Source organism: Triplophysa rosa, linkage group LG1 (genome assembly GCF_024868665.1).
Source record: "Triplophysa rosa linkage group LG1, Trosa_1v2, whole genome shotgun sequence".
Taxonomy (NCBI): domain Eukaryota; kingdom Metazoa; phylum Chordata; class Actinopteri; order Cypriniformes; family Nemacheilidae; genus Triplophysa; species Triplophysa rosa.
The window spans coordinates 28,302,740-28,329,673 of record NC_079890.1 but is presented as its reverse complement, the minus strand read 5'-3'; the positions used below and the strand labels follow the sequence as shown (position 1 = coordinate 28,329,673).

General features: G+C 36.7%; 1 protein-coding gene and 1 long non-coding RNA gene across 2 annotated transcripts; one reads left to right on the top strand and one right to left on the bottom strand.

Moving 5' to 3' along the window:
• Positions 1-416: 416 nt before the first annotated feature.
• si:ch211-288d18.1 (USP6 N-terminal-like protein) lies at positions 417-22,921 on the bottom strand. Its single transcript, XM_057336211.1, has 15 exons — positions 22,796-22,921; positions 16,065-16,138; positions 10,917-11,002; positions 10,730-10,769; positions 10,094-10,174; positions 9,889-9,996; positions 8,474-8,583; positions 7,933-7,981; positions 7,731-7,851; positions 7,490-7,584; positions 7,289-7,354; positions 4,742-4,841; positions 4,484-4,543; positions 4,062-4,214; positions 417-3,033 (listed from the first exon to the last, which is right to left on the bottom strand). The coding sequence occupies exons 1-15, from the start codon at positions 22,803-22,805 to the stop codon at positions 2,231-2,233; spliced, it is 1,956 nt and encodes a 651-aa protein (XP_057192194.1). The 5' UTR covers positions 22,806-22,921; the 3' UTR covers positions 417-2,230.
• On the top strand, positions 4,904-6,250 carry LOC130555762 (uncharacterized). The gene is made up of 2 exons (XR_008963139.1): positions 4,904-5,514; positions 6,186-6,250. It is a non-coding gene; the product is annotated as an uncharacterized LOC130555762 (long non-coding RNA).
• Positions 22,922-26,934: the final 4,013 nt, after the last annotated feature.

Sequence of the window (26,934 nt, the reverse complement as noted above, 5' to 3'; positions counted from 1 at the left end):
AGAATTTCTTTTTTGTTCCTAGATCAAACATGGTTAAAGGCCAGGAAAGTTACTGAGCACATCACAGCGCGGTCTGATAGCCTTTGTAGTATAAAGTGTTGCATGGCAGAATTCAGCACAGATGAGAACATCAATACCTGCTCACTTATGATGATGAGTGATGATGTGTCATCTTTCTGCATCTGCTCCATTTCTGTCACGCCTTCTCTCTCTCACCGAGGCTCAATTATGATGTATGGCACTCAAAATATGCCAAGGCGTGGCATCAATCAAAGCAACCGATGTCACCGCATGCTGTCAATGTCCTTAAAGAGCAGGAAACAGACATGCAGATCTCATAAAGGTCTAATGATGCCTGTATTAAAAACCCCATTAATCTGAATCTGAATCTTCATCGTGTCCTTGCAGAGATAGAAATCTAAACTGCTTGTTGCTGTACTGTCTTGTTTAATCTATACATTTTACGTGCATCACTATTACAATATAAAAAACATCAAGAGACATATTATAATGGTCTTTTGCTGTAGCTGTGAATATGAAGACAAACTCAAATTTGGCATGAAATCAGAATCTGTGAAGATGTATTGTACAGTATTGTAAAATATGTTTACAGAACCCTCTTGTGTTCAAACAGAGTATCGACATATGCGGTCCTCCTGTAAATTTGCGTTTGAAGAAATGTACACAGCCAAATTAAGATTACAAAACGACAATTTCTGAAAATTTAAGTCAAACATATAATTACACAGTAAACGTATTTACAGCTTGTAAATTACATCTCAAATAAAACCAAAGGCGTTTGGTTGGAGCTCTCAAAACTCCTTAATAAGGAATGCACAGAAAACATTTTCAATTTCAAAAACAGATAATAAAAGCATTTAACAGAGTCAATATCATCTGACACAGGCCATTGTGTATAATGGTACTAGTAACAATACAGTGCATATTTGAGAAGATTTCCTACAAATTTTCACTACTTTAAAAATACACATGCCATTAAAATACCTCAAAAATGTTTTACAGTAACATTTTTTTAAATGACTGAAGGTTAAAATACTATTGTTTTTCAATACTTTAATTGTATCAAACAATTTTCATTGTAAACCATGGATTGCTATTTTCAATGTAAATATTTCAACTATAGTTTTGCACTGTTCTACCTATACATGTCGATGGCTAAACCAATGACATTTGTCATGTCAAAGCATGAATCTGTTAAAACGGTTAAACCAAACGGTAAAACTGAAGAGCTTACTACACCATGGTACAGCCTCCTGCAACCAGTTAATCATGAAGAAAAGTAGGCCTACAATAGATGCAACCACCAGAGGGAATATCAGATATTACAGCCATTTATGTTACAAATACATAAAATCCTATAAGCATTAAAATACAATATTCTAAAAAGCTAAATGTACAAAATGTTCACAAAAAAAGGAAAGACAAGTACAAAACCAAATGTAGCTGTGGTTCGCAATAACCAGAAAACATACCGTTCAGTCTTCCTCAAGGCCATGTTTTCTATTGCCATCAGATTTAAGTTCAATTACAAGACACTGGAGCTGTCTTTCAGAAATTGTGACAGATCAATTCGAGGCTTTACTTTGGTGCATGTAATGCACATTCCATTATACTATTTAGCATTAGTGGTGTTTTCAATCAGAATAAATTGACTGAGCCTGTTTGTTTAAGCCATTAAAATGACCAGAATACAAATATATAACTCCCCTTTCACTGAAAAGGGTAAGCTGCTGTACTAATTAACATGGATTGTTTTTTATTTTAACAAATAAATACACGTTATATCTCCAAGCCATAACATTAGCTAATGGATGATTTAGCATGTTTGCTGCAGTGAAAATGTGTCATTGCCGACTGTGATTCAAACCATCCTTTTATGTATGTTCTGTACACAAGTAAATAAGGTGTTTATTATGTTAATAACATAACCTACTGTATACGCTTCTGTATAATTCTTCAGTGAGCCAGCTCACTTTTCTTATTAAGTCTTATACTGGCAGTATGAGCTGCATGCGGAACAACTTTTACTCCACAAATAAAACTCATCCAGCTGTGATGTTTGTTTTGCAGTACAAACTAAATGCAACTTACTAGAGCAAACCTACGCTGCTTGAATGTTACATTTGAAACTTTTTTAAATTTTCTTGCAAGACTTTAAGCTTTCTAACAAAACACTAGCGAAGCACTAGAGCAGAAGATGGCTGGCAGCCTAAAAGGTCTCCGACTTAGGCAGATGTTGGCAGGTATGGGAAGCATTTTGCAACAACGGGTCAGAGTGAACTGTGGGGATGCCTCTGGCAGGTAACTGAGACTGATCAAAGGCTGTTGGGGAGGTCTTGTGTGAAATGGAGAATCTCTCAGACAATGTGTCCAAATTCTGATGTTCATTATCTCTCTCCTGTCCCTCGTGTAGATTTTCATTATTGGAAATACTGGAAGGCCGACGGGATTCGTGAGCCATGGAAATTTGTAAATTGTTTGAGGGTAAATGACCCGCAACACTGCCCTCTGCTGTCTTCACACCGTCCTGCTCAAATGTCAGAGATGTTTGTAAAGGCTCTGCTCCAGGTGACATTCTGGATAGCAATGTATCATCTAAATTTGGAGGTGATGTTGTGTCACACAGCTCAGGTTGCACATCACTGAGCTCTGGGATAGTGTTTTTAGGAGGTTCATATGGAGGCGGCCATTCCCCACCGTCCTCGGGAGCTCCTATCATTCCGTCAGGCGTGAGTGGAATCGGCCTATGTACTAGGACAGGGTCAGGTGAGGGGAGGGGTGACATACTGCCTGTTCCTTCATCTTTAAAGGTCTTTTTGTCCTGTGGAGGGCTGTCGTCTAGTATTATGGACTCCTGCTCAAGAGAGATGTGCAGAGAGGTTGGGGGCCGTTTGGCGAGTTGGGATTTGTTGGGTGTATCCTCAGAGGGGCTTGGTTTTGATCGTTTTAATGGAGTCAGAACCACAGGCATCTCTAGACCTAGAGGCTTCCGTGGAAACTCATCAGGCTTAGCTGTAAAAACAGAAAACGTTCACAACAGGAATGTTTTAAAAAAACTCGGTGACATGTAACCGTTTACAAAAAGGTTGTATTTGTTAACATTGGTTAATGCATTCTTCTACAGCATTTATTGATCTTAGTTAAAGTTCATTTTAGTATTTTCTCATACATTTTTGAAATTCAAAGTTAAAACTGTTAAAGGAACAGTTCACCTAAAAATAAAAATTCTTACTTTATTTACTCACCCTCAAGTTCTAAATAAACTGAGTACCATAGTAGGAAAAAATACTTTATAAATGGCTTTGTTCTGTTGGACACAAAAGAAGATATTTTGAAAAATGTAGAAAAGCAAACAGTTCTTGGGCACTTTTGACTACCATTGAAATTTTTTCTACTATGGTAGTCAATGACGGCCAAGAACTGTTTGGTTAAGCATTCTTCCAAAGATTTTTCTCTGTGTTCATCGGAACAAAGACATTTATACAGATTTGGAACAACTCGAAGGTGAGTGAATGATGACAGAATTGTTATTTTTGTGTCTTTTTAACAATAGTTAATGCACCATGAACTAACATGAAAAATAATTTGTATTAACAAACAAGCATTACAAAATGCTGAAAAATTATTGTTCATTGTTAGTTCATGTTAGATAATACATTTACTCATGTTAACAAATACAATCTTATTGTAAAGTGTTATTAAAAATGTGTATATAATGTGAACCCAACACACTGATTCTAATAACCTTACATTGGATGGAAAATCTTTAAACAAAACTGAAATTTCTTAAAATTATTATTGAATAACATAATAACACAAATAACACAATAATATTAATATAACACAATAAAAGTTTTATAATAAACATATGTTTTGAAAAATAAAAACTAAAAATATGGATGATTCTACAGTTGACATAGTAGAAGTAGTAGCAATGCGCTGTCACAGCTGATTATGTAAACAGTGACAAAATCATACAGATGATAGAAGTATCAATCTTCAAGCAGTCAGATATAGATGTATAGGAAAAATTGGTGAACCTGGTGGTGGGAAGTCTAACTTCATTTTGCGAAGTTCAGACATGGAGACCTTAAGATGCTCTATGACAAGGTCATCATTGAGGTAAATGGACTCTCCTATCTCCTCCTGCAGGAACTCTCTCAGGTCCTCCAGAGACATCTTAAGCAAACGTTCTGGACACGAGTAGCTACAGTTAGTGATTTTGACACTGAAGAACACTTAAGTTAATCAATTCCAATGTTGTGAAGGTTTCCTTTATGTGAAGACAGAGCAAAGCGGATTATGACAGTAAGTCTTATTACGGCTTTTAATAGAAGCAGGGGGTCATGAACTCATGCCAAAAGAGATTTAATCACAACATTGTAAATGGGAATGTGAGGTTAACAGCCGCACGGAGAGATGCATGCACGGAGAGAGAGCGTTTGACTTTAAAACTGCGCACCTCGCACTACACGGACGTCTGACTTTAAAACTGCGCAGCTCGTGCTGCATGGAGGGACGTCTGAAACGGTCATTTTAAAAGGGAAGAAGACGCGCTTGATTTATAACTGCACAGCTCGCCAGTAACATCACAGACCAACTAATCGATAATGAAATTCGTTGACAACTATTTTCATTATCGATTTTATCGATTAGTTGTTGCAGCCCTAGTTTAGTTAATATTAAAGAAACAAATGACTGATAAAAAAATGGAACTCACTTTTGTGGAGTTGAAGGATGGTGTAAGCCATGGCTGTCAGAACTTTTTCACCCTCTAGAATGAAGATGTCCCATAGACGTAAGGTCAGAGTGAATGGAGTCTGTAAAAGAAAAATGACTTTAAAGTTTTTTATTTGTCCAGCCAAATTAATTATAGGCAGGACACTGGAAATCTAGCAATTAGATGTTTTATTAATTCAATTTATGTACTTAAAAAAACATGATCTTAAAATTGACTTTTGACCCCTATTTTGAAGTTACTGTCCTCTGCCTTTGTAGTGTCTGCAAAAAGTGAGAAGTCTGAAGTTTTTCCAAGGCAAAAAGCAGTAATTTCCACATTATCAATATTCAGCTGCTCATCACCATTTACAAAACTTTTATTGTAACACCTGTATAATGTTTTACTTTTTAAAAATAAATAATGTTTTAAATAAAAAGGTTCAAAAGAGAAATATGCAATGATGATAAAATAAGTGATCCTTACATTAAACTAAAACCGCCAGCAGGGGGTGGTAAGTAAGTAATTAAGTGAGTGACACATGGAGTCATTGACTGTGTTTATGAATAGGTCATTGAATCACTGAATCTCACTTCAAAGATTCCTTCAAAGCCAAAGATTCATTCACAATAACTGCCTCGCCTAAAGGACGATTTGATTTATGTGAACGCCAGCCCAGCAGGTTGGAATAATGCTCAGAATTCTTGTTGACTGTTGTGGATTAAACATCTTTGATGACATTCATTGCCATGGATTTTATTGGGTTACAAGAAAAGGTAGGATATGGATTTAATTGCGAACTGTACTGATTTTATGTGTGATCATGCTACGCTGTCACAGCATTGGAGTCAAATCTTGCAACTAGTGTGCAGACCCAGACTGTCACAGCACAGTAACTTCATATTGACGCACAGCTAAATAAAGGCAGAGTACCGTAACTCAATAAGAGCGTTCCAAAACAAAGTCACGTGGTTTCCTTTGGGCTTTTGGAAGTTACTGTTAAGACAACGCATTATTTTCTCGAAAAAACTATGAAATTGACTCGAGATACTTATGCACGTGATAAAGGACGTCTTGAATATCCCAAAAATATCAATAACTAATTTTCGACCAAAATCGAAGTTATGGTCTTTTGCCTTTGCACGGCAGAATACATAATGAACAAAATGTTCCTGTAGCTGAACAGCCTCATATAAACTGATCAAATACAGTATATCCATTTAATGCACCGTTCTGACGCTTTATAAAACACCTGGCAAATGCATAAATGTAAATAAATCTGTGAGATATCATTATACATAAGAAGAGAAATCCAGTTTTAAACTGGCACCCCAGAAAGTCTGGTGTTAATCTCACTCAGTCAGCATCCTGATAGTGCTCAAGCTCAACTTTTCCTAGACTGGACACAATTCTGGAATGCTAACATTGGATGCTCTTGTTCTTTCAGAGCCAAACCCACAGGATTGTGTGTATGTGCAGGGTAAACACTGAAACACCCTCGTAAATGACACACTGCTCCTGTCCCCATGCCTCTATCAGAAGACCTTGACCAAGAATTACAGAAAAAGTTTCTTAAACTTTCATTTTTGTTAGCCATGCACCAACCTCAGTCTACATTCCCTCGATTTAGAGAATTGTGCTGTGGCTGCTTATTGGGCATTTTTAATGAGGCTGTGTCAAATATATCACAGGCATGTACTGCATTTAATGAAGTGTTTTGGATAAAAAATACAGTTACTCAAAAAGCTGGACCTTTTCAATGCTAGAAACTATGAATTTCTTTCCCCCTTTTCATGGCCAAAGCTTTGGAACATGATGCATTCAGCCAAACATTAACCAATAACAACCAGTTTCACCCCCATTAATCAGGTTTTAGACACAGTCTTTCTATCAAAACCGTTTCCTTGTGTAACCACCAACATGTCCTTCCTGAAATCTTCAGTACCTAAATTCTTCTGGAATAGTCTGCTTCATTCAATCAGTTCAACTACTACTTATTGAACAGAAAATTTAAACTGATGCCATTAATTGATTTCTTAGGCACCTTCACCATTGGGGGGTCTCACATTTTTCCACTCGTTTCCACATTTATACAGTAACAATTTATTGAACTGCACTAACAATTCTCTGAGAAACGTATATAATCCAATCACATCTCACCTCTGTCTGTGTAAACCAGAATGTCTACTTATCAACTCTAAATATGAACATTGACAAGTCTGAGCAGATCTATGCACTGCCTGCCAGCAATTTTTAGCATCATTAAGCTCCACTTGTTCAGATAAAGAAGGGTTTTCATCTGTGCACTTTAATGGTAAAACAATCACAACTATTATCAGAACAACTCACCAGTTACTATCAAATGAAACTCTCCAAACCCTCCATTCAGCTCTTGAATTTTGAGATCTAGGCTTAGCATGCGATCTCACATGCATTCCAAGTTACCTTGTAATCGCTGCTTGCATAATGTATATTTGACTTTGTGGTAAGAATGTTTACAGCATAAATCAAAACATAAATGGTGAAATTCTGCTATGTGTGAACACTTACCCTGTCAATGAAACACTGGAGAAACCATTTAGTGCTATAAATCCCACTAAACATCTGCTCCTTATCCTAAAGGAGTTCAACAGGAACACATAAAATGCAGGGAGGGATTAGAAAAGAGATGAGAAATGTGATAGAGACTAATATACATAAGTCATGATTAATTTATTCCTTGCGGTTTTGCATCCGCCAGAACAATCTTACCAAATGCTTCTTTAGTTTGGGTAAAAGTTTGGAGAGTATCTGGTCGTGGTGGTTCTGAAACCGCTGAAGTTTGGGAAATCCAGGGATGTAGAATCCTGAAATTTTTTCAAAATGTGAAAGTATAAAACTGACTATATTTTCCAGTACAATTCTTAAACAGTTAAACATATATTGTGCATACATTACAATACATGGAATAACTTATAGCAACGTTTACCAAGAGAAACAAAATGAGGCTCACCATGCATAGCATGTTTCTGATTGGTTAACAGTTGTGACAGAGCCCAGAATGCATCCTCCTCGTTCATGAACATTAAAAGAATGGCAGCAATCTGACTCATGCCCTGACAGTAACTCACTTCCTGTGGACAAGAACAGACTCACTCAGCTATTATGTAACCAACTCTTTGTGGATTTGAGCCTGGATCTGAGTGGATTCTTACCGTGTTGTACACTGAGTATGCAGAGAGCACATGGAACAAAGACTGTTGCCTGTAGAGAGAACAACACAAGAACATGTCTGGCTCAGACCACTGGGGTAAACTACCCGAAAACGCCACTCTTGCAGTCTTTACTATATGCATTATGCCACACCACAAAAATGAAACAAAACATCATATTTTTCCATAAAGATCTACAACTTGGTCTTTAAATTACAGTTGAGCCCCTCCCTTCAGTATTAATGCCACCCTTCAGATGAGCAAGACTTTCCACTTGGCTCTCTAAGGCCTGCAATCTATTAAATCCTCAGTGACATCACTCCCATTTTTGGCCTGCTGTGGGATTTTTTTTTACAAAAAAAAACAGCTCTAGACAACATCTGCAGCAGCAAGAGAAAAAGAGATGCTCCACTCTGGCTCTATATGTACAATTTATGTTTCACTCTATATGTACAGTATTTATCAACATTAACATGAGGTCAAAAAAGTATTAATGTTTGTAATAATTATATTTAAGTGTTTAGTTTCTGTATGTGTTACCTACTTCAGACCGAATCTATCCATAAACATGATGTGGTTTCGAAAGGTTCTGTTGATGTCAAGGTCAATCTGTTTGATTTCTGGAGAGTACAGCTGGGCTTGCTGCTTCATTTTCTGTCAATCAAATAAACCGATATATCAAAACAAATCATTAAAATGACTACAGAGACATGTAATTATATTACAGTGTATTGCAAGGCGAAATTAGCTGTCGAACATCTTTAAGCATGTTTTCCGCAAGTACTGCACTCTAAAATACCATGAGAGCTGTACTCTATAATATATGTGTGTACATAAGTACAGTATGTATATGTGTATGTATTTGATTTCTTCATTTTCTCTATTTTACTATTATATCTTCATTTATATCTTCTTGTACAGGTGCTAACAATGCAAACTGTAAAAAGCACTATGAAAAAAATCACTCGTTTTTGTGTTACTTTTAACTCAACTTGTGTTGTCCCTTTTATTTATTTAACACAAACTCAACACAAAATGACACATAAGGGCATTTCACACTTGAAATCGTTAACCCCAGGTTATTCTTAACCCCAGGTAAACAGAATCCTGGGTTATCTGTTTCACGTCTCACATTGCTTTGGTTTACCAGAGGTTAAGAGATAATTACCATAAATACCATACAAATGTCTTGAGATAAAACATCGTAACAACGTCTTGTGGTATCGGAACAACGTCTTGTGGTGTTGTGACCGTGGTATAAGCGGAATAATTGACTCCGGTCCTTTCAATTATCTAAAGTTAATGCACACTCCGCTTCACGTCGTGGCCGCATTACCACCTCGGGGTGTGCATTAACTTTCGATAATTGAATGGCCCATTGTCAATTATTCCTTACTTAGTTTACAGTCTGAATGACAACAGCAAAAAGTGGCTCTGATGCTGTTTTATGTTACCTCAGCATCCATTTAACCTGCCTCATTTAAACATCTTTACTCCCTCAAAATGTAAAACACTCGCAGACAATATTATCTAATAATAGTCTAAACAATATTTTAAAATATTTGACACTTTAAATGGCTTTCAATTTCTTTACAAATTTAAAGACATTTTAATGTTTTAAGGACACGCAGACACCCTGGTTCAAAGCAATAGCAGCAAGGGTCACACTAAAAATACTTCCTGCTTGCTGTACATCCTCAATGGATCTAAAGGTTTGTTTTGCTTGTCAGGTTTTGTTCTCCAATCTCTTGGTATGATTTGTATCAGCCATCTGCCTGTTTTCAGATCACACTCAAATCCCTCTGAAATAGCTTTACCAAAACAGCAGTAATCCCACTCTCACTAAACAACCAGCTTCCGGCCAGCAGAGAGTCACGACTGTAGTCATGACAACACGGTGTCCATAGGTTGCGGCTAAATCGGATGAGCCCTTATGCGTGAATGTTTTCATTGCCATACCTCATACTTTCCTTCATTGTCGTTCTTGACTTTCTCGACATCTAAGAGCAGGGTCCAGGCCTGTCCTCTGAGCTGTAGTGGAATGCCTTTACACACCCTTTTAATCATCTGCACAAAGAAACAGAGAGTGATACAGAAACTTATTTCAGGGCCACATTACACAACTCATACATAACAGTTTTGCTCAGTGTGTCTGAAGCCTCACCCGGTCACTGTTTCTGTACTTGCTCCAGTTCTTCAACATCTTCAGCCATTTCTGCACCCTCTCAATCTCCACCTGTTTTTGCTGCAAATGCAGTAAATAAAAAGAAAATGTAAACAGAAGAATGGCTTCAGTGGCATACATATCAAACATGCCAACGCGCCAAACTTCTGTGTTTTTTTCTGAGGAAGTAATGCTTCATTTGAGAAAGTTGTACTCTGGGATTTGATGGAGGACAAGCATCCCTCTATTTACATCTGTTAGAAAGTTTTTTACTCTTTCCACCTCTAGTCCTTCACCTTTATGTGCCGTAACACGATTGTGCAAAATGTCAGCTGGCAAATGCATCAGCCACCTCCATGCTGTGAATGTGCCACACATGCTGTGATGTGCCAACACATCACCAGACAGCCCAGCTGTTTTTGCCATACACTCTTGTATACAAGCAGCATAATGTATCTGAAGGTCAAAATAATCTCTCTTACAAAAATGTCAGTTAACCAACTGCTCCTTTTCTTATTCAGTAAGTGATGTGTGCAATTCTCACCACAATTTTTTTTCAGTATTCATGTAAAAACGATGTGTACACACCAACTGTACAGTATAGTTTTTTGTGTAGAGCGTGGTACTTCACATTACCTTCTCTTCAAGTACACTTGGTGTGGGCAGTTCCTCTTCACTGTGAGAAAAACAAAATTTGCACAGTCACGCTCCTCAATTCAGATTGCATAACACAGCTGTTGGTTTTGCTTCAGGTGACCCAACATACTATATATTATGTTGATCGTTCATTGCAACATAATATGTTTATTAAGACAATACTTACTGAAGAAATCCAAAGCGATCTGTGACTCGATATATGCTGTAGTCTGCATCTTCCCAAGGATCGATCTGAACACCTGCCTCTCGACCCTGACACACGCAGGCAAACATTTACATACCAGTCAAGAGTAATTTTATGCATTTCAAGAAAACTTAAAGGTGCAACAATTAATCAAATTCTTCATGTAATTTAAATGAAAGCAGTTTTGAATGAAACTGGACTTGAATCAGGACCAAACTAGACAGTTTCATCAGACGCACGCGCCTGGATGAAGTTAACTTCTGGTCTGTGTTTGGTTATCGGTCTGGCTAGTAATATTACAACTTACTTTTAATTTAATTTAATTTATATTAATATTATATTTTATTGTATATTAATTGTATTCAATTAAATTAAAACTACAGTTATTGATTCTCTGTGGAGGTCCGGAAGTTAAGAACGGGCCACATAACGTTTGTTTATGTTGTTGCCGCTGAACTGTCTATACATACTAAACTTTTTACAGAACAGCAACATAATCATTCTGTTTGTCGTAGCACACAATGTAAGTAAGGGACACTTTGTTAAGATTAGTAGCCTGATGGGATGTTGCAGTATAGTATTTTCTCAACCTGATGTCCTGTACTCTTCACTATTAGCCAGTCAGGCATAAAAACCCACAAATATATAACTTTTTACATTTATGTACAGACACTTTGATCATTCAAGACACATTTTACTAGTTTGCTTGTTCTCTGGGAATCAAACTTCTTCAAACCTTGATCTTCAAACTTTGTGTTGCTAATATAAACATTAAAAAAGTAACTTAATTTTGGTTCATTTTAGCAAAGATTTATTGAAAAATAATTTTGTTGACAGCAGAAGTTGACCGCTACATTAGGGCTGTCACGATTATGAAATTTGACTGAAGATTAATTGTCTAATAAATCATTGCGATTATGGCGATTAATTGTCTGTCTTAGGGCTTTGGTGATTATGACGATTAATTGTCTGTTTTTGAGCTTTGACATTTAATTCTCATACATTTTTGATTCTGCGATTGAAATGACCATACTGTTCTGAATACAAGACTGTTTTTTTCTTGGAAATACATCGGAAAAAATTAGGTCATCATATATTTAAGGTTTAGGCTTTTACCTGTCAATAATACAACCGCCAAATACTTGTAAATTAAGTAAATTCATCAGGTGTGAATTGAAGCCACCATTAAAATACTATCAGTCATAGAAAAGCTTCTAGTCTGTTTTTTTTCTCACTTGCAAGACTACAATAAAATTTTACTTGTGTGTTAATGAAATTTTGGTAGACTGGTTTTCACACTGAGATTTGCTTAAATAATATTAAATTGTATGTGTTTTTTTTTTTAAGTGATTGTGTTGTGGTGGTACATTTTACAAGTATTACCGTGCTTTAGTAACAATATATACACTAAAATATGCACTATGCAGATGCACTACAGCTCCCCCTAGTGTCTTCTATAGAGATGTGCAATAATTGCGATGATCTGAAACCATCGCGATGAGGTCAAACAATCGCGATGAGACGATTATTTAATAATCGTGACAGCCCTAGCTACATGGCCTGTCTGTTTGTTATGCAAGCAAACCCTGATTGTAAAAGGGTTAGCTGCACTTCTTTCACAGTGTTAAGCACAGAGCTAGACAGACTAAAATTAGCCATATGAAATTGACGCTACTAGTAGCACTCATCTTGCTCAAAGTATTTGTGTAGTACACTAAATACAGATCAACACAGTTCAAATCATTTAATTATGTCTCCATTCACATCACCCAAATGCATAGGGCCAACATGCCAATAGGATTTTCCAAAAGGATTTATTTCATATTAAGTCATTGTAGAAGATGTGTACTATAGTTCAGAGGGCTCTATGTTATAAGATGGCAACATTTGATGCTCCAAACTTATTTAAAGGTCCAGTTTATGAAATTTAGCGGCATCTAGCGGTGAGGTTGCGAATTGCAACTACCGGCTCACTCCATTGCATGCCCTTCTCTTTTCGAAGCACTACGGTGGCTGACATGTTATCATATTTTTGCTTCTTTTCCAAAGGAGATGACGTATTTATGAAATGTGCTCTGTAGAGCAGTTTGTCTGTTTAGGGCTACAGTAGAATCAACATGGAGAATTCAACATAAGGGGACCCTCGGTGTATGTAGATAGAAATAGTTCATTCAAAGGTAATAAAAACATAACGCTGCATTATATATCTCTGAAGACATAGTTATGTATATTATTTTGCATGTCTGTCAATAGATTCTCCTTAATCTTCCACATTGCACTTTTAACTAAATGTTCACACTGTCTGCTAAGTTCACAACAGCTGATGTTTAAAGTCACCATGAAATGGAAGTTGCGATTGACTTCTTTTGCCTTTCCATTTTTGATTGGTTTGTTGTAAATTGGGCCTGGAGGGGAGGGAAAGTGCCTGGCCATTAGACAGTCAGTACAGTCCTACCTCTTTTTTGTTGCTGACGTCATGTGAGTTTATGTTGAGAGGAGGAGAGGAGCTTAATGTTTTTGATTAAAGATTACAAGTGCAAATTCATTTTGAAAAAATAATGGTGCACAGATTAGGGGTTGCACGAACTAGTCGCGTAGTGAACATTAATGCTCTGGCGCGACATTTAAAGCAGCCCTAACACACGCGGTTTCTGCCAATCTCATATTAATCTTGATTACCTATAGAGTAGTATTGCATACTTTGTATCTTCGAAGAGTATTTAGTTTGATCACATTTATAAAAGATAGATACAGCTGTACGATTTTTTCCGAAAGCATACGGCGCGTGCGGGGGGGAGGGGTAGGCTGAACTAAAGCATGTGCGCACCCATTGCCAACAAAACACAGACATCAGTTTCACTCACCGCATGCGGTTCATGTCCGGCATCTTTTAGCGCTGGGATGGCTCCATATATCAGTTTCAAACGATCTCCAAATCCAGCGTTATATCCATCGTTTATATAACATTCATCACCCAAATGCAGTGAACAAACAAACACCTGAACTTCGCGAACGTATGCTCTCTCTCTCTCTCTCTCTCTCTCTCTCTCTCTCTCCTGCACACAAGTGAAAGTGACGTCTGCGCATTCTCCTTCTCCTGCTCTCCTTGCTGCCGCGTGGGCGTGCTGCGTGCTTTTCCGGGAGAATTGACCAATAAGGGACTAAGAAAAATGGTTACGAAACAGTTTTATATGTTCGAAAAAAACTTTACGACCTGTACTGCTGGGGGAGTGTATAGAGCACAGAAATACTACGTAATACGCCCAACTCATTTTTTGACAAGTTGACCATGTTAAGCATAAGAAAACAGCACGTTTAACATGGTAAATAAGTCAGAATGCATGACACACCATTGCAGCACCCCTTTAAAGCTTGATGTCGACTAGTCGCAGGTCATGTGATTTTTTTTACAGTACCTTTAAGAAGACGGCTCACTGTTCCAAGGACCTGCGCACGGGACGGATGTCATTCCCACCCGGTTCAGCGGGATTCTCTCACACTCCCGGCAATAATGTGTTATCTTATCCTGCTTCCGCACGCACAATGTGGCCTGTTTTCGTCCGCAACATTCACGATTTGTTCTGACACCGCAAAAGCTCGCAGGTAAAGCCTTACGCCCGTTTCACACCTCAGTGCGTAAGCAGCGCATATTTTTTTCAGTGCGCATGTTACCAGATGAAAGCATTCATACCGCACTTGTAAGCAGCGCTTGCTTGCGGAGCAGAAGCGGCACGTTAAGACGTGGGTATACTTGACTTTCCGTGTCCGTCTCGCACACAAATGCGTCCACACAGCTTTCTGCGCATACTCAATCTGCGTTACGGACAAGTTCGACACACGCAGGGTACAAATTGAGGTACAAACATGTCTAATGTGTTTTTAACAGTCGCCATGACTTTCAAAAACACTTTTGCAGGAGTATACTGGGGAGGGGGCGTGGCCAGCTCGAAATGCATTGTCAGTCTACATTGAATTTTGCAACACCCAATGCGCTGTGTGTAAATGAAAATGCAATCCCAAATGTTTGACCTGTTAATGTTAATGCATTTAGGGAAAATACCATTTGAATTTTCATTTTGCTACAGTTTTGCTTGACTATCTTAAACATATAATCAATCCGGGGAATGCATTTTCATTTTAATTTAGCAACTTAAAGAGAGCGTTAAAAATATCCAATAAATAAATATTAACTTAAATTAAATTAAAAACATATTAAAACTAGTGTAGGAACTGACAAATGTAATCGATATAATTGAATTTTTATTTTCATTTTGCACTTAATTTTGCACATATGTTATTTAAAATGTATATTTAAATACACAATTGCATTGTCATTTTACTTACTGCATTGCTATTTTGCGTATTGCATTTCAAATTGAAAATAGCTACCAATATGCTTCCATACCACTGACCATGCGCTTTAAAATTGTTTTATTTGAGTTAAGTTGCTGTTTCTCTTGTGCAATAGATGAACAACAGTTTGTATGTATTTAGATTCTACATATTTAGAGGCTATTTTGCGGGAGTCCCGCCATTCTCCCGCAGCCCGTATGCACAAATGAGTGTCTTGCTTCCCACACCCATCAAATCTTGTTGCAAAACATTTCCTAACTCTTATTATATTTATGAACGACGTCATTGACTAGTCGAGGTCGACGCGACTTTTATCACATAATAGTCTATAAATAAAATCAGTCATAATAAAATCTAAGGTCGTTCAACCCCAAGCACAGATAAAGCATTTATAATAATCACTGCAACACTGTGTAAAACACTTAGAATTTTCCTGTTTGATTTCATGGTGACTTTAAAAGCTTTTCCAGTTGGTGTGGATTGATTCACAGGAGGGAGGGGGTGGCTGCTGCTCTTCTCTTAACACCATGGTAGAGAAAAGTGAAATGCAAGCAGTGATCCGTAACAGACAGTCGAGGATTGTGATCCCAGTATTTCCCCAATTTCCAATTAGTCTGTCAGAGGTAAGGAAAGTCATGATGTGCTATGTCCAGATTGATCACCACAGCTCTGTATGCTCCACAAACACTGGTCCGGTGATCCAAATACTATATATTCTGACTACTGCACTAGCACATAAAACCACATAAAACAAAGTGTTAGGGTTAAATAATTTACCTTGTTATACTTTGAGATGATCTCAGCACGTTCCTCTGCTATCAGCACCTCTATGTCCTTCTTCATGTCAATATCTGCAAATATATAGCACATAGAGAATAATTCATATGGAGCAAGTTTTATTGTTTATTCACAGTGCCATGTTTTTCATAAATCAGCAAATGTTATTTGACAAATTAAAGCACTTTTTTGATGATTATTCACATTATGGAAGTGAATGTAGAACGCTTGTCACTTAATCCTTTGAAAAAGGCTCAGAAAACAAAACAAGTAAAACCAAGGGAGATCTGCCAAAGGCGCATTGAGTGCAAGATATTCATCGTATTAGAGCCGGGGAGCTTGCCCTAAATCAGGTCTCTTGACACAGAGTAATCTGAGCTCTCTTATTGATTTGAAGATCCCGTCGGTCACATAAAGGCCCTGAGTGTCTCTGAAACATTATCCCCCTGGGAACAAGAGTCGAAGGAGGGTTCGTGCCAGGCTTTAGCTTATGGAGGACTAAACCTGCAAAAACTATAAATAAATGAATGTATAAATAAATAAATATATAAACGAATAAATGTAATAATATGAAAATAAATACAGGACTGAATGGTTTGATAAAACAAAATAATTCGTTTTAGCTATTATTTATCTTAGCTTTAACTTTTCTTTTCATTTTTTAAATTGATTTATTATTTTTTGTGTCCATTTTTTAATTATTTTTTTATTATTATTATTTTTTATTTTTAGATTATTTTATTTATCATTTCCTTTTATTTTTACATTTATTTATTTATACGTTTATTTATTTTTATATTTATTTATTATCGCATGTATTTATTTCCACTTTTATTTATTTATTCTTGTATTTATTCTTACTTTTCTGTGTCTTGTATGATAATTAGATGGGTTGGTCTTGCCTACTATTGGTTCAGCGTAGATTGAAGCGTTTGATCGATTACTCTTGACTTGTTTTGGACTAACGTCACGTCACTCACTGATCGTTTGCTTCGTGTATAACGTTAAGTAACTATGGCGGGCGCACAATTAGCTAGAGAGTTACAGCATTTAGCCAATGAAGTCGATAACCATGCATCAAATGACTGTGTGTCATTCAGATTAGATGCACTTATTGATGATTTATTACAGATTGACGGCGAGATAAATGACAAAGTTCTCCCTCGGTTGTTAGCCTCTTTGCAGCACATTCAAAGTCTGTGCGAGTCAGAGGGTGCTATGGTGGCGTTACAGTTCAACTGGTGAAAATCATAAAGCACAAAATGTAATAAGGTTTAACTACACAGATGAGCTTGTAAACCGAAGTCGCAAGCTAACGCTTTGTCAAAGTGATAGTTATAAGCAGCCTTTCGGTTAGAAAAAGCGTAAAGATTTAATGTAACATGATGTAACATAATGTAAATGAATTGAGACATAGTGAACTTAAGTCACAAGTTAACACGGTAGTAATGAGCATCGTTCTTTCACTACAGGGGCCATCAAATGGAAACCATTCCTTCTAAAAAGACGTGGTTACTAAACGGTACTCGTAAACTACATTCCATAAGAGATAAATAACACAGAGGTCACAAGTTAAGACGGGCATATTCCCTTGATTCATCCAGCTGCATATTGTTGTGTGACATCTTGATATTATTGCAAAGATCCGCAGCAGCTAGCATTGCGAAATAGTTTTGTGTGATTGTTACCGTAGTGACACGCTGCCTCGCTTTATTGCATGGGTACGAATCCCGTGTCAAATCGCTTTATTTATTTTTTCACCTCGCTTCAGCCGTTACGGGCGATCATACCAATAATTTGCAATCTTAACAAGAATGTCAAAATCATGTAACAAGAAAGTCTGTGTTTATTAGACATCTTAATATCAAGTCGTCTTGTGCTTTCAGAATCGACGAATCTGCTGAGGTCGTTCATGCACCTCTTTGGCAGAGGACCTGTAACCGGAACTTGGTCACCACCTTAGCACCCCCTGACTCGCACAGATTTTGAAGAACTTTGTCATTTATCTCTCCGTCAATCTGTAATAAATCCTCAATAAGTGCATCTAATCTGAATGACACACAGTCATTTGATGCATGGTTATCGACTTCATTGGCTAAATGCTGTAACTCTCTAGCTAATTGTGCGCCCGCCATAGTTACTTAACGTTATACACGAAGCAAACGATCAGTGAGTGACGTGACGTTAGTCCAAAACAAGTCAAGAGTAATCGATCAAACGCTTCAATCTACGCTGAACCAATAGTAGGCAAGACCAACCCATCTAATTATCATACAAGACACAGAAAAGTAAGAATAAATACAAGAATAAATAAATAAAAGTGGAAATAAATACATGCGATAATAAATAAATATAAAAATAAATAAACGTATAAATAAATAAATGTAAAAATAAAAGGAAATGATAAATAAAATAATCTAAAAATAAAAAATAATAATAATTAAAAATAATTAAAAATGGACACAAAAAATAATAAATCAATTTAAAAAATGAAAAGAAAAGTTAAAGCTAAGATCAATAATAGCTAAAACGAATTATTTTGTTTTATCAAACCATTCATTCCTGTATTTATTTTCATATTATTACATTTATTCGTTTATATATTTATTTATTTATACATTCATTTATTTATAATTTTTGCAGGTTTAGTCCTCCATATTAGCTGTCTGAAAGAAAGCTGTGTGTCTGCAGAATCTGTTGCACACATAAAAATAGAAATCGACAATGGAGAGTCATCTACTGTGAGACAGCAGCGCTGCATGACACACCTTACATCATGTGGAATATTTCCAGCCTCACACCAAACATACAATCAATAGTCATGTGACTTTTAAGTTCCAATTAAAAGCAGTGAAACTAAAAACACTCCAATGAGGACATGAAGAGTACAATGCTCTATTTCTCTGACTGAAGTCTTTGAAGTAACAAAACAAGTTCATCTCTAATGTACTTTGCACAGTACTATTGTTGACATTTCCTGAGGTATTTACCCTGAGGCCAACTAGTAGTGACAGGTGTTAATATAACAATACTCTCCTTCTTTTCACTGAGTCTGTGAAAAGTCCAGCTTTTCAAACAATTCTTTCACTTCCCTTAATTCTCTATCACTCTTGTGATAGTCTGAAAAAGACACATGGTTCAAATGACATTATAATTTGAAATGGTTGTTTATCACTAGTACATATAACAGATCCACGATCTCACTAATGTAGCATTTCAACAAAAAACGTTGTCGCATAATACGATTTGGGTAAGTGGGTGAAATTTAAACCGGGTGTCATGGATTCTTTTTTAAACACATACACAAGAGCCCCCTTCAGACTGATATGAAATCTGGATGTATTGGTTTGATCCTAAAATTACACAGATAAACCAAGATCACAAAATTATCCCTAATCTGTTTGACAGACACCTTAATCCATGCCTTCCTTTGGGGATAAGGGAGGGGATAAGAAATGCTTTCTCCTAGAGAGAACAGTATTGTCATCTCCCTTCTTTGCAACCAAAGGGATTAGACTATACAATCTTTGATAAAATCACAGAAATATTACCATGATTGTCATTCTGAAAGTGCAGTAGCGCAGAACAATGTCTATTTGCCAACACTATTTGTCATTCTCTGATCTCATCAAAAATACCCCAGACTAGTGATGTGCGGGTCGTCTCATAACCCGCGGGTCAGGTTGGGGACAAAGAAATTGTCACTTTATTTGCGGGGTGGGTTGGGGCAGCTCATTAAAAACTAAATAAAATAAACATGTACGTTGCGTGCTATTCCCTATAGCCTATATTAAATATTTGGGAATATATTTTCATATTTTATTAGGTTCTTTGAAAAGGTTACAATACGTATGCCTACTAGCTAGCAACGTAACTTTCGTGATGTCCCCAAACCAAACACGTCACAAAAGCACCAAGCAGCTCCCGCCGCCAGCCACAACAACAAAACAAACGGAGAAATAAAAGTGAAGATGGAAGACAAGGTGCAGGAGAAATTAAGGTCGGGAATTTACATCATTAAAAGAAAAGAAGGTCAAGCTGCTAAATCTAATGTTTGGGACCGGTGTCCTGAAATTTCATCCTACCCATCAGATTATCCTACCAGGCATGCGCAAATCAATGTTACGTCATTTTTTGCACCATAAAATCATCCTACCTGTTTATTTTATACTGCTACGGGAATCTGTTAATGGATTTCCGTTGTTAAATCATTCTGCATATTTATTTAATACTGGTAGTACAATTTGATAGGGTATTGCTACGTGAAGTGCAAGTTTCTATGGTTCATAAGCGTATGTTGTTGCCAGTTTACAGGGCGATGTAATCTAAGCACTTTTAGGATGAAATAAAGCCTGTTTTCATTTACATTACAATGCCTAGTATGTCTATTTAATGGTTGCGGGGCGGGTTGTAAAAATAGATACAGTGATGCGGGGCGGGTCAAATAATTTCATAAAGTGGGACCCATGGGTTGGAAAAAACCCGACCCGCGCATCACTACCCCAGACATATAACATACTGTGGCTTAAAGGTACCGTGTATTAAATTTAGCAGCATCTAGCGGTGAGGTTGCGAATTGCAACCAATGGCTCACTCCACCCCTCCCCCTCCTTTTCAAAGCACTAAGAAGGCTGACACAGGACCAAGATGTCATCACGTTTTCGCTTCTTTACCGAAAGAAATAACGTATTTACGAAACACGCTCCGTAGAGCAGTTTGTCTATTTAGGGCTACTGTTGAAACAACATGGCGAATTCCATGCAAAGGCACCCGTGGTGTTTGTAGATAGAAATAGCTCATTCAATGATGATAAAAACATAACACACAAGGTCTTTGCACACCTCTGAAGACTAAAATTACACCCAGCACCTTTTAAGACTCCTAATATGTAAATATATTGCACAATTTTACACATGCAATGCAATTGTGATTTGTTCACCACACAAACCGGTAAGATTATACTTAAGTAAAAATACTGAATATTCTTGTTTCATCTCACTAACACATCAAATCTGCATTTTTTGTGAGATACTGTACATGTAACACCCAAATGATCATTTACACTTTCTGCAGAGAATTGGAGGTGCAATCAAGCCACAGCAGATGTTTTCTTGAGGATCTGTTTGGTAGATGACAGCCCCCAATAGGAGGGACAAATATCCTCTTTGCTCAAGACTGGAGCACAATAAGGAAAAAGCTTTACCTTACACAAAATACATTGTGGTCACATGTGGAACCAATCAGATTCTCTAGCATGGGCTCCTGTTAGGCAGGGGAAACTACAGGAAAAAGAAAAACTGTGGTTTTGTGTTGCTCTGTGTATGGGTACCATCCCCCTTTCAAGAGGATGAAGGAACGGCTGATTGAGGACAATGATGAGCAAGCATTTTATACAAACCAATCAGCTGAGAGTGTGCAACATCACAACTACTCCCCAGAGAAGATTTACAATCTGGCTTTTTTACTTTTTACTCGTTATGGTTTTTCTGACATTAAGAGGGATGGATAAATTGCATGTATGATTTCCAACTTGGCAAAAGGTTGCAACAATGTTACAGACACTGTCTGCGCAGTTTAGCAGTCCAAACACATTAGGTCTGCACAATTTCTAAATTGCTTTGTTATGTAAGATTAAAAATCTAAACCATATTAATTTTATACTTTCCTTGTGATCACGCTTTAAAAATGTCCTTAAAATGTCCTAAGTTCCTAAATCCTCTTGAATAAACAGTAGGGCTGTGACGGTGGCAGTTTTTTACCACCTCGGTGGTAATAGACAAATCGACCGCGGTGGTGCGCAGTGTTGGGTGTAATTAGTTACTAAGTAATTAGTTACTGTAATTTAATTACTTTTCCCTTGAAAAAGTAAAGTAAGGGATTACTCTTATTTTTTCTGTAATTTAATTACAGTTACTTCTGATGCAATTAAACTAAATACTTTGTGTAATATGTGTGTGTGCAGAAGAGGAATTTACATCAAAATTCAAAGTCTAACTTTAAAATCCGTGCTTTAATGTATAATTCTCACATTTGTAATTAATAATAATACTTTATGTAGTTTTATATGATTTATTTGAATGAATTAAAAGAGCCGTTTCATGTCTTTCCTTGAATCACTTAACTCATCAAGGTTGATGTAGGATATAGAAAGTAATTAGTAATAAGTAATTAAATACTTTTTGAAGAGAGTAACTTGTACAGTAATCTAATTACATTATCGAATGTGTAATTAGTAACTAGTAATTAATTACTTTTTCAGCGTAATTTACCCAACACTGGTGGTGCGGTGGTTGAGAAACATATATTATTTATATAAATAATATTTATATTATTATATTTGCGTGTAGCAACTACATGACGAGTGGAAGAGAAATATAGACCTTATTTAAATACTTGAAATTGTTAAATACTTGAATTTGAAATATGATATCTGAAATAAATGAGGATGAAACATCCGTCAATGTTTAACGCGCAAATCCATCAGTGAAACGGCACACTACAGCATATAAAACATTTAAATAAACATCAGTAAATAATGAAAACTTAAATGATATAAGAAAGCTAAATACTAAATAAAAAAGCTCTTGTTGCAGTAACTTCAGTCAGTGGCGTATTAACCCTTCAGTCCTTAACAATACCATTTGAAACAAACTGTTTAAACCTACATTGGCTTTCCTAATCAGATTGCCATAAAAACTTTACTTTCTCCGACTCGTTGATGTGAAACTTACTTGTTGACATTGTCCAGATTAAAATGTGTACAGCTGCACTAAATGCGCGTTCAGAAGATGTGCACAGGAGCGCAAATGAATAGATGTCTCTCCGCAACCGCGGCAAAACCTGCACGCGCGCGTTATCGCAACTCTCATAATTATTACACCTACAGTATATTTGTCAGAGTGACGTGCACTACCGCCGGTGGCAGTTCACCACCGTCATGGCACTTTACCATCGCTGTGGTGCGGTTGTTACGGCCACCGTCACAGCCCTAATAAACAGTTTAGTTTCAGATATTCTTGAAGAACAAGTATGACAGACATTTAGACAAGGCGTTGTTTTCTTAATAGGTGATAATTGGGTGTGGTCTACAGTTTGACTGCTTGTGTCTGAGCTCTTCATCTAAAACAGACTCTGTTAAATTATCTGGCCTTTCCATTTTAGGCCTGACTGCTGTTCTTCTACTGTTTATGAGTCAAGAACAGAAGGAAAATGTTGACCTGTGGGCATACATCTTACACAAGGTGCCACAAATAGCCCTATTCTCTAGAGAGCTACAGTCTTATGCTGGGCTCTCTGTTCTCAACTCTCACTAGTCTATGGAATGACAGGCCTGTCTGCTAAATGTCTTCCCAGCTGTATGTGGAACTTCAAGCCTGATGTAGAGAATCTCTATCAACTGGCCTGCATAAATGAACACAAAAATCATAAAAGCTAGAGTGTCTTTTAGGGTTTTTTCAAAACAACAAATGAAATGCCTGTTAACATTATAATTCATGTATACATGTTATGTTTTGGAAAAAGAACAGATATTCACAACACCATATGTGACAGTAAACATAAATGAGTACACGGGGGCTGAAGCTCTGAATTATTCATGGTTTGAATGAGGGGTGTGTTTGTTTGCAAGCATGCAAAATAAGAAGCAGGCATTTATTAAGAGCAATACAGTATGCAATGGGGCATTCAAGGTCTTGTGGCAATCTCCAAGCAGTGAGTCATACTGTAGATTCACCTTTGCCAGTCTATTGTGAAACTTCAAACATAAGTGCAGTTTGAAGCATAACTGCAAAAGAGCCTTCATTTATATCCATTTGTGAACAGTGTTGGGTAAGTTACTCTGAAAAAGTAATTAATTACTACTTACTAATTACATATTCAATTGTGTAATTAGATTACTGTACAATCACTCTCTCCAAAAAGTATTTAGTTACTTATTACTAATTACTTTCTATATCCTACATCAACCTTGATTAGTTAAGTGATTGAAGGATAGACATGAAACGGCTTTTTTAATTCATTCAAATAAATAATATAAAACTACATAAAGTAGTATTATTAACTGACCAAAGCATTACAAATGTGAGAATTATACATTAAAGCAAGGATTTTAAAGTTAGACTTTAAAATTTAGAATTTTTGTCAAATCCACTATTGCACACACATATTACACAAAGTATTTAGTTTAATTACATCAAAAGTAACTAGGGCTGGGTGGAATGACGGAATATTCCGATACCGCAAAATGAATTGTCAACCGTAAGAGATTTTTCTATTCCGTGTATTCCGCGGAATGTAAATAAGTAGGCGTGGTTAACTCGGCGCTCTGCAAATCGGGCGTCATGATGAAAAAAACATGTGAATTACTTCACCGATAACAAATTAACAAATCAAACATTCTTTTGACCTTCTTTCAGTCTGTAGTTTCGTGATCCACTCCAGTCCGGCGCTTCTCTCACCCGCAGTGCTCTTGTAGTGGTGCAGTGATCTGCGCGTGCATAGAATAAAGCTCATTCTCAGGTATTTCAAAACACAGGTCGCTTTTGTAAGGCTGTTAATAGTTTTAATAAAGTTTAACTTTAGGCGAGCCAAGGCGAAACTTGCGTTGTTACGCGCGATGATGCTCGCCACGTGAGCGTTGCCACTGGGAGACGCGTGTGGAGCTATGGTGTGGCGTCACCAGACAGACACTCGCAGTGCGAAGACAAGCGCGAGAATAAACAAACCTAAAGACAGAGAATCGCAACACACTAAAAGTGCGCATCTGATAAAGAGTGAAGTGCGATAAAGACCTACAGTACAAACCCCATGAACACCAGTTTATAACACCAGTCGTATACATTGCTCTCATTGTTTGTGCATATATTCAAACTTCATTGTCATACTTGTTGGCTATCTTCCTACTGTATACATATGATATAACTAGAAGATAAATATAAATTAATAAATCTCATTATCAGAACTTAATTTGATATCTTTATTACATTTTCATAACTTTCCTACATTTTAACTATATGGTGAGCATTTAAATGAACTGTAATATATAAATAAAGGAAATCAATCTAATACCAAATTTTTCTAAGATATAGAATTAAAATAGTAGATTGTTACCATGAAATATCGTTACCGTGAAATAAAACTATTAATTCCGTGAAATAGATTTTTGGTCATTCCGCCCACCCCTAGAAGTAACTGTAATTAAATTACAGAAATAATAAGAGTAATCACTTACTTTACTTTTTCAAGGGAAAAGTAATTAAATTACAGTAACCAATTACTTAGTAACTAGTTACACCCAACACTGTTCATGAACCACTTAAACCTTCTCCATAAATTCTCACTACCTCCATAAAAAGTTTCTTAAACAATAAAAGAATGTCAAAATTTTATTTCAATATACACATTCTTATTATTACATTTCTCCTGTCCAACAGTTGTTGTTAATAGTTTTTATAGACGGTTTGAATGGCAACAACATAAAAAAACTTTATGTGGCCCAAACCACTGTAGACCTCTGCAAAAATCAATAACTGTTGAGTAGTTTTAATTTAATACAGTAAATACACAATAAAATATCAATATTAATTAATATTAATTAAATATAAACTAAATTGCTATATAATAACCAAACAGTTCGGAAGTTAACTCCGCGGCCAAGTGTGTGCATCTGATGAAACCCTCTATAAAGTTTAAATGCTTTAACACAATACCTTCAACTAAAAAATGCAGGTGACCTTCTTAAAACTCTATTTTAACTTTGGAGAATAATTTTTAAAACAGTGACATCAGACTTTTTTGGCCAGTGTCTGGATATGTGTGGTTATGAAGAAAAAAAACACCTCTATGTTAGGGTATGTTAGGATAGCCAAAACAAAGAGATGAGGCTGGACATGATGACGTTTTTTGTTTAAGGAGAGTACACATTTGAATTGGGTTAAATAATCATATAGGTCTGCTTTGTTAACAAATGACGTAAAAGGAAAATCTAAACATTTAGAGGGGGGACAGAACATGTGGGGCAGAACACTTGTCGATGGTCAAGCCAGGGCAACTGGCATCACTTGCATCACCATCTGGGTGGGCCGTCACTGCCTCGTACTAGCTCACAGATGTAAATTACTTCAACACACTGAGGGAGCCTTGTCCTGCCTGAGAGTCTAACACACACACACACACGCTGCAGACAAGGGGGTGGTTGACATTGGGAGGCCAGTCATGAATGTGTCAAACTGTTTGGTCAATTATATAAATAGTACGCTGCTGTTTTATTTGAGCACAAGCATATGGCTAGTGGTTCTCAAACATGTAAGTTAGTAGTCAGTGGAAAGATTTCTTTATTTAACAGGTCTGAAAAAAGAAAAGCTGGCCATCAACATATAAGTGCAAAAAAACACTGAATCTCTGAAACCTGGAGCATGCAAATTGCATCTGGTAACACTTTGAGATGCAATGCACCAAACAGTTGCACCCTTTGTAAAATCTGTGTCTTGTTCACTAAACACATGTATTCCGGTTTAACCAGCCATATTAAAATAATGTAATTTTCATTCTTTTTATTGCAAACGTGCCTTGTGAATAGGCTCATACAAATAGCACTTTATTTAAAAATCAATAAGAAAATTTTCCCAACGTGGCTCCACCTCTTTCTCTCCTTACACTGTTACTGTACCTTCTGTACTGTAACTGTTACAGTAGCAGCTACAAAGCGGTGTGTATTCAGTGTAAAACAGATACAGTGTTAACACAGTTGTGTGAGATCGATACTCACACAGTAATTACTCTAGTGAACTAAAAGACCTGAGAGAGCTCTGAATCATAGCCTAGCAGTTAGCATACATGCAGTGACATATTGAGTTATGCTCCTTGTGCCATT

What these genes read in the sequence shown, in the direction of transcription:
- si:ch211-288d18.1 (XM_057336211.1), bottom strand. An exon ending in TCATCTCAAAGTATAACAAG is followed by an intron (nt 11,003 to 16,064) that starts GTAAATTATTTA and finishes TGCGTGTGTCAG; the next exon opens with GGTCGAGAGGCAGGTGTTCA. An exon ending in CATCCTTCAACTCCACAAAA is followed by an intron (nt 4,544 to 4,741) that starts GTGAGTTCCATT and finishes TGACCGTTTCAG; the next exon opens with ACGTCCCTCCATGCAGCACG.